Source organism: Tachypleus tridentatus, chromosome 10, assembly GCF_004210375.1.
Source record: "Tachypleus tridentatus isolate NWPU-2018 chromosome 10, ASM421037v1, whole genome shotgun sequence".
Classification (NCBI taxonomy): domain Eukaryota; kingdom Metazoa; phylum Arthropoda; class Merostomata; order Xiphosura; family Limulidae; genus Tachypleus; species Tachypleus tridentatus.
This window is the reverse complement of record NC_134834.1, coordinates 146,841,359-146,854,115: the sequence shown is the minus strand read 5'-3', so window position 1 is coordinate 146,854,115 and position 12,757 is coordinate 146,841,359. Positions and strand designations below refer to the sequence as shown.

The following is a 12,757-nucleotide window of genomic DNA, read 5'->3' as shown; positions in this document are numbered from 1 at the left end:
ATTTTTTCCTAGCTGCCAACATGACTACAAATAAGGAGAACCTTGCCAAGGATTTCGCTCATCTTAACATTGCTAACTACACACCTCAACAGTATTTGGCTACAAAAGTTAAAAAAATAGCTCCCGTGGTTCCCCCTAAGCCTAAGAAAAAAACAGTTCCTGAATTTGCAAATCCCAACGCCCAATTTTTGCAAACGGAAAAACTCTCTGAAGATAAAAGCTATCAGCCAGTGCTCGAAGCTGGACATCGGGAAAGACTGGAACAAAATTACACATTTTCCCAGGGTTCCAAAGACCACAGTACACTAGAAACAAAATACCCAGTTAGAGAGGAAAGAACTCGTCAGTTAGCTGAAAAAACTTATCCTGTTAAAGATGTTAAGTACGAAAGTAACTCGCAAAAACTAAACCAATTCGAGTGTGTCGGAGGTCTTCTAGGGAATCGGTATGCGACATCAACAGAAAGACAAACGGGAACGGTTTGCAATCCACCGGAACCACCGCCACCTAGCGGTAAGTTTTTAAAGTCCCTTTTGGGACCTTATTAAACACAATTTAAAGAAAAAAAATTAATGTTTGGAGTCCTGTTGATGACAGTGGGAAAAGTACAACAGCAGATGGCACATTTATAAAACATACAACAGACCAACCATGCATCGAAGTATGGCTGTTATGGGTATTAACACTTATTGCAATATAAGGCAAGAACAACATTTTGACCTTTCTAGGTCATTTTCCAGTTAAGATGTCCTAGGAAAGTTGAAATGTTGTTCTCTACATTATTAAGTGTTAATACCCATGACAGCTGTTCTGAGATGCATTTTTATTTCAAGTGGGTTTCTCATCATAAAGAAGAGATAAAAGACCAATCCTGGCATATACCAACATAGCCTGGATAAATGTTGTAACAACAAAATTGTTACTTTGCACATTCTGCAGAGTATTTGTAAAGATATGTGAAATTCTTAGGTTCAATAACTTATCTCAAGAAAAGCTTCAGACATTTCCATCTAAACTATCTTGTACACAATTGGAATAAGAATAATTACCAATTAAATTTAAGCATTCACTCAATCTTCACATTACATAATAAAATCTCTCTCAAGTATAGTTTGTATATTAACAAGTGAAAGTGATTATAAATATGTGAGGTACAATTGCATCTATCTGTGGATTGTAGTAAAGGACCTTTGGCTTATTCGGGGGTGAGTAAGTTATTAACTATTTTGAATGTGCTAATCAAAGTCATGTGATAACTACAGCTGTTATAAAGTCAATTGAACAGAGCGTATCGGAAACTAATTTTAACATTGTATGGAGTTTTGCAGGTAATTTAATGGTGCTGAAAACTAATTGCTTTTGGGAAAGTATGCAACACCATTTCTAAATTAAAAATATGCATCTACTGAAATCTTAGATATGCTCAAAATATGGACTTAAAATTTGCAAGGTTATACATTTGATCCAATGATTTAGATTTAAAGAAAAGACCTGAAACAAGTCCCACTATATCAATGATAAGCAAACTGTTTTTTTTAATGAGTAATATTGTACAAACACAAAGGTAAATGGTAAAATCTGTCAATGTGTCACAGGCAAAAAATGTGTAACATGATCAAGAAGGGTGTCCATCTGGAAAGGTGTCAGAAATCACGTGTGTAAGTTGCTTCCATGATGCATCCATTCAACTCTAGCATACTTGAAGCAGTTGAAAATTGAAACATGTCAAAGAAATGCTGGTCATGCCACTGAATACAGCACCCATTGGAGAACTGTTCTAATCTAAAGGGAATGTAGAAAGTGAGCATGGAGTATTTGTGTGCATCGGACTAAATCTTGTAATGGAGTCTCTCTTAGTGGAATGTATGTAGCAGAGATAATGTCTTAAGCTGGATGATTGTAGGATAGAGAATGACTGTGGTAACATGTGCTGTAATCCAAATCATTTTAATATAACTTGCTCAACCTTCTGTAGGATTATTAGCAGGCTTTAATAGCTTTTATTTCTAATGGCTGCATGGTTGTAAAATTTGTATCCATGAGTTCACACCATTGAAGGAAGTGTTCATTTGGTGCACCTAACTTGTGTAAGTCACCAAACATCTTGACCTGGTACACAATAAATAAGGACTTTGAACACAACGTGTTTGTTATTGGTCTAATACTTAGTGTTCAGGGCTAAAGATGCACTATATGCAACATCTAACATTACTTAAGTACTTTTTGAGGTGCACTTGTAAGAAATTTGAGGACTTGAGTGAAAGTAAACGAATGTATTAAAAATGTTGTTCATATTAACCTGATATTTGGTGTAATTGTTAGGAGCTTAAAACGTTCTGGGATTGGATATGTAGATATGGGTATCTTAAAGATTGTTACATATCAATCATGATTTTCCATTCAGATTTTTCAAGACTCAAACTGGGGATTTGGGACACAATGCCTCATGATTCCTCCAGCTATGTTTGCCATGTTTTATCCAATACTGTGGCTTATCAGAATGGATGAGATATGATGGGAGTGGTAATACTCCCTCTTCTGTTTTTGGTTCAAAGAAAACAATCACTTAACAATTTCATTATGTAGTTTTGTGCATCTTTTATATGTGGCTAAAACTACAACATCGAAATAATATTTTCAAAAGTGAAGCCAGTGTGGCTATTTAGATGAGTATTTAAAAATGTTTATTTAGGTTTATATTCTTAATTTTTCTTTTGAGTTGTTATTTGTATTTTTCATTATTTTAGGTGGCAGACCATTGTATTCTTCCTGTAGTACTCTTTCCAGTGATAATGAACTTCCTCCACCACCACCACCACCACCACAGACAAGATATTCTCCTCCCAGCAGTAATGATTTTCCTCTACCACCTCCTCCAGTCGAGCATCAGTCTCAATCTCCAGTGGTAAAAAGCTGACATTTAAGTTTTTTAAATTTTAAGATCCACAGGTACCATTTTACAGAAACATTTATTCATAAGGCATCATAATTTGTTAATGTCATAATAATGAAATAAGAACTGACTAAAATTTGTGTACTTAAGTAACCAATACATTGGTTTTAAGAAGAAATGTATAGAAAACAACAACAACAAGATAACTTTCATTGAATGGAAATCCAGGTGTGGTCAGTCTACATATTATGGGATGACTTATCGATTTAAGGAACATTGTTTTTATGATAGTTTAATCAAACATTATTTATATTACTAACAGTTGTTTTAATATAATGATCTTTGGAGATATTAATTCTATGAACTGAAACTAAATTTGCAATTTTAATAGACCTCAACTGAGAATGCTCAGTATTTATGGTAGATTAAACATATGAAAGACTACACTGACCTCTTGTGTCGTGTGTTTCTAGTTTCATGACTATTTTATATAGTTATTGGATGACTTACTATAAAGTTTTTTGAGTTGTAGCCTTTTCCAACTGTCCTGTAGTATTAACTACAGATATCAGAAATATGCAATATTTTAATCTTAAAAACTGTCTTTGAAATATTAACTAAAGTTTATGTAATTTAAATTAAACTTGTATTTTTTTTCATTTAATGTGTTCTATCATTAACAACAATTAGATACTATGATCTATAAAGAAGCGTAAAATCTTCCAGAAAACTTACGATACAGGTCCTATGTACGACCCTATCATTCTGAGACCATCCAGTCAAGTGCCATTTAACTCCGAACCTAGTACTGACTCGTCGCTCTACTCCAAACACCAATCTGGAAGGACACCAGACACTGGAATAACAAGCCAACCTTTGGAAGGATGTCCATCCACTGGAAAAGAAATTCAGGTTGACAATCTGACAGATCTTTTGATGAAAAGCATGGAAAACTCAAGTGATCCTGATTTTTTAGGTCAATATTTAATTACATTTACTTCTTACTATTAATCCTATTATGTTTAACTTCCAAATTTGGTAATAAGCATCCCGTAGGATAAAACTGTTCCATCTTTCTTGGGGAAGATGGGTGGAAATGAATGATTCTTTGATTTGTATAAGTCATTATAAGGAGTTGCATTGCAGCAACCCATGCACAAGGATGAATTTGTTTTAAAGATGCTATATTTGCATCTGAGGATACAGCTTGTAATGCTTCCATATAACTGATTTAAGCATCAAATCAATGAGTATTTTTCTCCAGGTATCCATTGAACTTTTTAATTTAAGGCATTATGGTGGGGGAGAGAATTATTGATGCTCTGCTAGTTTCATTCATTGTTAGAATCATTGAGAGTAAACATTATTGTGAACTCAACCATAAACCTTCTACATACAATAAAATTATAAATCTCTCTCTCTAATCAGCTTTAATAAACAAGCTATTTATAAACATGTGTATATATTGTTATAGATAATTCTTAATTATTGTATATTCAGTAATACAGTGACTGGAAGCACTTTAATACTCTGAATCATATAAATTACTATTGTTAAAAGATATATTGCTATTTCTGCCAAGGAATTTGTTACAAATGTGGTGAAAAGGTGCTTGGGGAAGAAGGTGGTTGTACAGCAATGAGTCATGTTTACCACAGGCGTTGCTTCACTTGCTATGTTTGCTGTAAGTAATATTCCTTCACTTGTGACAATACCAAGTATTTATTGTACTTTATTTTCATAATTATATGTATATTTAATGAATATTTCCTTTTTGATTTACATACCACTTGATTTGAAAACAAAATTAATTTAATAAATAAAAGTAGATTAATTCATGATTTTATTTTTACTAAAATTCTTTTCTGTAAGATTATAAAGAGAAGATGGACAAGATTGAAAGGCACAAATTCTCAAGTCATCAGTTGTGAATGTTGGACTTCAGTTTTGTGCAGTAACAGATCTGTTTTCTTAACTATATTTTGTTTTAAGGAGTAATAGTTCAACTAAAGTTCACAGTATATCCTAAAGTAAATGTAACTGTTAATTTTGACAAAGTGGTGTTTGTTTGTAGATAAGGAATTGCAAGGGAAATCATTTTATATAGTGGATGGGAACCCACATTGTGAAGAAGATTACTTGGTGAGTTGGAATTAGTCAAATAGTGACTTACAAACATTACTATTACTCCCTATTTCTCTCTACTTGTTTTCTACCATTATAATGTTCAGTGACCTTTAGAAACAAAACTCAAGTGATAAGAGTATCTCAAGATATTTCCCACCAAATAAACAATATGAACTATATCCTTGTATCTGTATTGCAAGCTAACATCTGTAATTGTACAGAACATGTGGAGTATTCAAATTAGTGAACTCTAGGTGTTAATTAAAATAACCAAAAATTCTAAAATCACAAAACATGCAGTTGCATATTTCTTTACTTAATCCATCAGTTTTCTTAATTTCAGTCAATTGTATTTTTTATTTTAACAGAATACCCTTGAAAAGTGCTATGTTTGTGGAAATCCCATTTGTGAAAGGGCAAGTTTGTTTCTATGCTTAATTTTGATAATGTGATAAATTATTTTATTTAATGTTTTAATTATCTTAAACTTGCAATATTTTATTATTAGTGTATAAACACTTAAATCAAAATATAACATGAAGTTATACGGGTTCTAATATGGTATTACTATTACCTCATCTCGCATAGCTATTTTCAGTGCTGCCTCTAAATTTTTTTTGCATGCCACAAATCACAAATTTCCCATATTTTGAACTGACTGATTCAAATATGCCTAACGTGCATATTATCATGCACCAACCCTCCACCAATAAGAGTGCAATGTACTCTTAATGCACATCACTATGTATCTTAGTTTTTTGTTAACAGAGGCCAGAGCATAATTTGACCAAACACTATCTGCCCATTTAACCAAACAGAAGGTGCCTTGCAGGGATCTACTAGAAGCTCATGTTTGTACATAATCAATGTCAGCATCAGTTTCCAAAACGTTTTACCTGTGTGTCACAATATGCTGTGACGTAGCTGTTTAGATAATGTCAAGAGACCCGTTGGTTATAACCAGTTTAAGATTTGCTTAATTGTATAAAATGTATGGTGTAATAAGTGGCATATAGCACTAAACACTTAAAAAAAAAAAAAAAAAAAAATCTACAAATGTTTAAACAAACACATGGGATGGTGTTCACTCCACTTGCTCACAGTATTGCTTGCCTTCCTCCTATAATGGCTGAACCCATTTCAACCAGATAATATGTTGGTGTTTTGTTTTTCATGTTATCAGGGACTGCATGATTTATACACGTTTCACAGTATATTCCCTTCTCTGGATATTTTCTTTTATTGGGTATTTGCAAGGTTTGCCACATACAAGTTTTTTGTTTTTTTTTTACCTTTTAGCTTACCATGAGGCAAGATTACTTTGTCTTTTGATCTTACTTCCCACCCCTAAACATGTGGTTTCTTTCCTTTTGGTAACTTCATGGATGGGACACTGCTGTTGGTGTCCTTTAAACTACTACTGGTCACATAATCTGATTTTCTTTCTCAACCAGTCTTTTTTTTTAAGCTACTTCTGTACATTTAGTGTTGCAATGTTTTTGTTTCATTCTGAGATGTCATCTTTATTTTATTGCATGTCCAGCAACATTCTATCCTTTACCTGTTCTACCTCCACTTTCTACATTTTTTTTCTATGCTCAATATTGTTTGGGGTTTTGGATCAATTGGGCCCACCTCAATCACTTATTGCATCTTCTCTATTTTCATATGAAATATTTCATCACATTTGATTTTGCTGTATCTGTGTTGGTGTATGCCCACATTAAACATTCTTATTTTCCACTTTTCAGGACTGTTTTAAGTTATTTCAGTGTGATTTGGTCTTAGTTTCATGCCTCGCCCTTTGAAGTTGTCTGGCCCAAAATTTTGGGGTAGTGAGTATATTACCTGACTTTGCTTTTCAGATTTATCCACTATTCATTGAGGATATTCTTCACATACTTGTATACCTTTTTTCACAGCCAACAATAATTGCATGATTTTTCCAATTTGTTTTTCCTGTTCCTTACCTTATATTGTCTCTTTGGGGTTGGTATTTTTACACACCCCTCTATTAGGACTCATTTTCTCCTTCCCTCTTCTATACAAATTGATGGGTTTTTATCTCTTACATTATTGGGTTTTGTGCTTCTTTCCCCTTTTTTGGATTATTTTTCCCTGATGCTTATCTTTTATTAGGGATGTAGTTCAATCTGAATGAGACTTCAGAACTGTCTCAGGGAAATTGGACTAGATGAAACACCAGGGCATGAAGGAAATAAGACTGCTTTCATTCACTGTTTTCATTTTGTCCAAGTTTGACTGTTTCATTTCAAGTACTTTATACTGGCAGCTTCTATCAGTTGTGAAGTCCCATCTTTCTTTTGTGGTAGACAATGGATTTCTTTTTGAACCCATGCACTTCTCATGTATCTGAGGCTGTATTCCAGATTTTTGTTCTCATTCATCATTGTTTTTCTAGTCCCATCACATCTTTCTCCTTACAGTTTACCTCTTGGCTGTAAATTTTTGATGGCTCTACCTCCTCCAGGGTAATCCTTTACATCCAGTTTTTGAATTTACAATTCCCTAACTAATTCCTTTTATTTTGGCCTACAGTTTGTGATCACCTTATGCTTGGATGTAAGTGTTCAGACAAAATTACATTGTTTCTAAAATTTCTTTTCACCCAAAATTTGCCCATCTATGTTACTCCAATTCAGATCTTTCTAATTGATTTCCCAGCTGGCACAAATCTAAGTTTCTTTACTGTTTCAACTCAGCTGTTTCCTTTGTTATAGATCATTTTTATTTACCTCAATTTTGTGGTTCATGTGGTATATTCCTTTTTGGCTTTTATTTCTCACTATCTTAAACATTTCCTCTTTAGTTGGCTCTAGAATTTGTTGATTTCTTTATTCTTTAGGTTTTTCTATTAAACCCATCTTTTAATAATTTTTCATTTACTTCACTGCTTTATATCATTTTTCTTTCCTTCCCAAACCCAGGACTGTTAGTTGAGCCTTTTATTCCTTGTAACCTTTTCCTCCATAACTGATTCCTTATGTCTTTACTTATGTAACTTCTGTTTTTTCTTGCATATCCAAACTGTTGGAGGTACTTCAGCTGGCATTACAATTCATATGGTCATGTCTCATTCTTTACTTTGGGTAGTTGTTTCTTCCTTGTTGGTGTACCATCAACATATTGCCATCCTTCACTCTTTTATGCAAGGCTATGACTGGGTAAGACAACACTGTGTCTGTCTACATATAATATAGTAAAGCCACATTAAGTCCATGGTGACTTAACCATTATATTTCCATGCTCCCTTCCATAATTTCAAGTGTTGTCCATTCCTCCTCCCTCTTCTACTGGAGTTGAGGCCTTCCCAATTCCAAGCTGCTGGGGTGGTGGATCATAGACATCCAGTTGGATGTGATGATGAAATACAAACATGATTATAAAATCATTCATCTGAGTGTAGAGCAATGGTGGTCAGCTGGTGTAGATGACTATCTTTTCCACTATGCAATTGACAGCTCCACCCCATGTTAGTTCACTACTTCAATTGAGATCCCTCATCCTATGCCAATATAGATATTGGTTCTTACTGGCTAGGATTTATACTCTAGAATTAAACCAACCAACACAAGTTCATGCACATTTATTAGATTTATCTACTCCCTCCTTCATTTCTGCTCTTGTAACTCCATTGCACATTTATTAGATTTATCTACTCCCTCCCTCATTTCTGCTCTTGTAACTCCATTGCACATTTATTAGATTTATCTACTCCCTCCCTCATTTCTGCTCTTGTAACTCCATCTGTGTTGTGGATGTAGTTGCAGATTAATACGATTCTTCTACTTCCACCATCCCTCAATTGTTGCTGTTCCAAGGATGTTTCTGTGCTTATGGCAGTTTCTGTTACCATATGTTTAAGTGAGATGGTTTTTATCACACCATCTTTTGCATGTTGGGCTCCCAGTTTCATTGTTTGGTTTCTCACTTTGTTATATAACACTAGTGTGGACCCATTCATGATCTTGCGAGTTCGTGAACTTTAGGTGAAGATGGTAACCTTTTACCTACCCCTGCCAGATGGGTGTTTCTTTATTTTGTAGTTGACTTGCTACTGGTGTGATTCCTTCCTACCTCCATTTAGATATCGGTGGTCTGTTTTTGACTGTAGTCAACTTGCCAGAGATATAATCCTCATCCTACCTTTGCATTGATGTTGGTTTTAAGATGTAATTGACTTACCCTGTTCGTTCTGTCTCGTCCTAGCCTCTCTTCATCTAGGGTCATGTCCTTTTATTTTGTCCACTTTTGTTTTCTCAGGATTGAATTACCACACTTTAACATGGTTTGAATCACTATCCTCCCTCAGTTCTTTTGCTCTTGGATGTGCTTCTCCGATTTTTCACCCGTATCCCACATCTTCCAACAGTGGGCAGATTAGTATAGTTTTAAAATGGTAGTCTTCCATGTGTGATTTCCAACTCGGTTATCTTTGCTTCTTCCTTTCTCTAACACTGGCCACTCTTTTGAATGTAGAATTATAGCTATTTTTGTGGAAGGTAATATACTGTAAGTTATTTTCCTGTACAGAAAATGTATTTCTGATATGTACTTGTCTCTCTTTCACACATGCTTCCCATCACTGAAAACCAGTACGTCCATTTTCTGCCAAAACTCGATAGTTTGGTAAAATTGAATAGAGGGAATTCCATGCATCAAGATAGTATATCACATATGATTGAGGGTTGTCACATCTTGACTTGCATACAAGATACATTAGAATCAATTAATTCCAGATGTGGGAAATTCAAGGTCTGTGGCATGTGCAAAAAGGTTTCTGCATACAGGTAGCAGCACTGAACAAGAGGGGTAAATGCATATTGGAAATACATTTTCAGTATAGAAAAATTTAACTTTTGCTAAATAAAAATATTTTGGCAGGTAATTATAAAGTAAATGAAATGGTTTTGTAAATAGTAAAAAATACCAACAAATACTTTGTATAGTACTCTGTTTACATGACTATGATAACTTTGGTTTGTGAAGCTTTATTTCACCTGTTAAACATTGTTCTAACTTAAAGTTTCTGTTTAAACAAAAATGTTTAACAAAATAATTTTAAGGACAGTATTTGATTTTTGTTAGTATACAAAACACTACTTTTCCTAAAATTGAAACAAACTTTAGTCTGTTAATTAGATAATTATTAAAATGGACACTTAAAAAGGAAATGTGATGGTTAGAAATAAACAATTATCAGAAGCGAACCTATTTTTTTTAAATGTAAATGATTTAGGAAATGTACCCCTATCCCTCACAAATTGTTGTCCACCTACTTCCCCCCTCCAAATTTGTACAAGTATCTGCACCATCTGTTGGTCTTGCTTGTTTGGAGAATTCTTTATAATAAGGAATGCTTAAAAACAACTTGTATATATGATCAAAGTATTCTGTATAAGCAAACAAATATGTAGAACATTCTACTTACTAACAAATCATTAAACTTTGTCCCATGTTCTTATGAAATTTTTAAAACTAGTTTCAAAATAAAATCATTTGATCAATTAATCAGTTTATTGTTAACTCTTAAGTTCTGAAATATATTTTGGTTGGATGAGATTTGCAATTTTATCAAAATATACATGTACACCATGTACTTGGACAAAAACGTTTAACTCTTATTTTTGTCATTTACATAGCTGAAACTGTTTGTACTTAGTTGCAATGCTTGTGGTCTAAGAGTAGAGTTTGTAACAGACCTAATATAAAGACACCAACTTAAGTTATTCTTGAATATTGCATCCAAATAAACTTGTGTGGAACAAATGACTTCTGTAAAAAGTTTAACCTGTTTTCATTTTTTATTTTACGTAGATCTTGCGAGCTACTGGCAATCCATATCATCCAGAATGTTTTAAGTGTGTAGTTTGTGGAAAGTGTCTTGATAGTATCCCATTTACAGTAGATGCTGCTAATCAGATTTACTGCCTTGAGGATTTTCACAAGTAAAGTATCGTAAAAAATTTCTTGTGGTTTTCTTACATTTTGAAAACAAGTTTCATATTTTCATCTGTAGGCTTTAAGTTTATGTACTAGTCCTGAAAATTCAAGTTTATTGATTCTTTAACTTTTTCCTCTAACATAAGAGGTGATGTTGAAGAGATGGATACCCATTTAATGATCTAGTATGGCTTTTGCAGAAAATTTGCTCCTAGATGTTGTGTGTGTAAACAACCAATCATGCCTGAACCAGACCGGCAAGAGACCATCAGAGTTGTGGCTTTGGACAGAAGTTTTCATGTAGACTGTTACAGATGTGAGGTAAGTTATGCTGCACTTGTTTCATCTTGGATGCTAATAAACTGCTTCATATTGTGAGCAGAAATTAGTAGAAAAGGAAGAAGAAAAACATACTAGATTAAAAATGTTTAAAAGGATTCTTTAAGATTGTAGAAGTAAATTTATTGACATTTTCACCATGAACAAGATAAGTGGTAACTGCAAAATGTTGCTTGTAGGCTTATTACAGGTTACCTAACTTCACTTATTATTCAGCAAAACATTGTATTTTAGTTATTGAAACTATTGTATTGGCCCAATTATAGGTGATCTCAAATATGAAGACCACCCCTCCTATTTTCAAAATTATGGGAAAGAAATAATTGTCAATAGGCTAAAACAGTAATACTGTTATGAACATATACTTCAATTAATCTAAAAGCATCATTTTCAAATTTTTCTTTTTTTACCCCATGAGCTAGCAGAATCTTTCCAAATATACATAATTTGGAATGCTTATAATGCTGTTCCATAACTTTCATCGTTCAAAAAGCTTTGCAGTGAAAAACTGAGGTTTGCACATGTAACGGTGAACTGAAAATGAAATTTTTTGCTTAATACATTTAGAAATTGTAGATTTCACTGAAGTGTAACTTTGGAAAAACAAACTCATATTTAAGAAATATCTTTGCATGTTGCCAAAACCATGCTGACAGACCAGTGGGTGGAAACAACCAACTTTGAATAATTTTTAATGTTTCATTTAGTTTCTCTTAGACTTTGGGTAGTAACAAAAAGTTACTCCAAAATCTTGAGTGAAATAAATCCAGTTCCAAAACATCTTTAAGTTTATAAATAGTCAAATTTTTTTTCACTGCAGTTAATGGATGTTTACTCCATTTGGTGAGAGAAATCCTAAAACATTATCTGTGATATAACAGTTCAAAATAATTACATTCAAGAAACCATATTTCATTATTACATAGTTAATTTTTATTGGTTAAATAATTTGCCATGATGGTTCTTTTTATTTCCTTTTTAAGACATTTTCTGTTCTGTCATTATGCAGTTTGAGTGGCCACTTTTATTATTAAAAATCTTTACTCCACAATTCTTTACCAGTTTCCATCTTTTTGACTTTAACTAAATATTAAATTATGTTTGCTATTCAATCTTCTCTTTACTGAAGGACTGCAACATCCTACTGTCATCAGAATCTGAAGGCTATGGTTGTTATCCTTTGGATAATCACATTTTGTGTAAAAGCTGCAATGCCAAACGTGTACAAACCCTGACTTCTAGGCTGACGACAGAACTTTAGCCCATTTTTGGTACACAATCTTAGTCCACTACTATGTTATTAAATGTTATCCAAAAACTTCAAATATGGCTTGTGAAAATAAATGCAGGTTCAAAATGTTTAAGATTATTTTGAAAATGTTATTGTATTAGCAATAAGTTTTGTGAATAAAGATATATTACACAGATTGAAAA

General features: G+C 33.3%; 1 protein-coding gene across 4 annotated transcripts in view; it reads left to right on the top strand.

The window, feature by feature from the left end:
- Positions 1-12,757, top strand: part of LOC143230557 (lipoma-preferred partner homolog) — a 17,615-nt gene extending 4,858 nt beyond the window's left edge. For all 4 annotated transcript variants that reach the window (XM_076464323.1, XM_076464322.1, XM_076464324.1 and 1 more), the window contains exons 2-10: positions 13-513; positions 2,748-2,905; positions 3,620-3,869; positions 4,476-4,577; positions 4,968-5,035; positions 5,389-5,436; positions 10,859-10,989; positions 11,185-11,305; positions 12,453-12,757. In XM_076464323.1, coding sequence (XP_076320438.1) covers positions 21-513; positions 2,748-2,905; positions 3,620-3,869; positions 4,476-4,577; positions 4,968-5,035; positions 5,389-5,436; positions 10,859-10,989; positions 11,185-11,305; positions 12,453-12,584 — 1,503 coding nt within the window. In that variant the 5' untranslated portion in view covers positions 13-20 and the 3' untranslated portion in view covers positions 12,585-12,757. The remainder of the gene's footprint in view (positions 1-12; positions 514-2,747; positions 2,906-3,619; positions 3,870-4,475; positions 4,578-4,967; positions 5,036-5,388; positions 5,437-10,858; positions 10,990-11,184; positions 11,306-12,452) is intronic.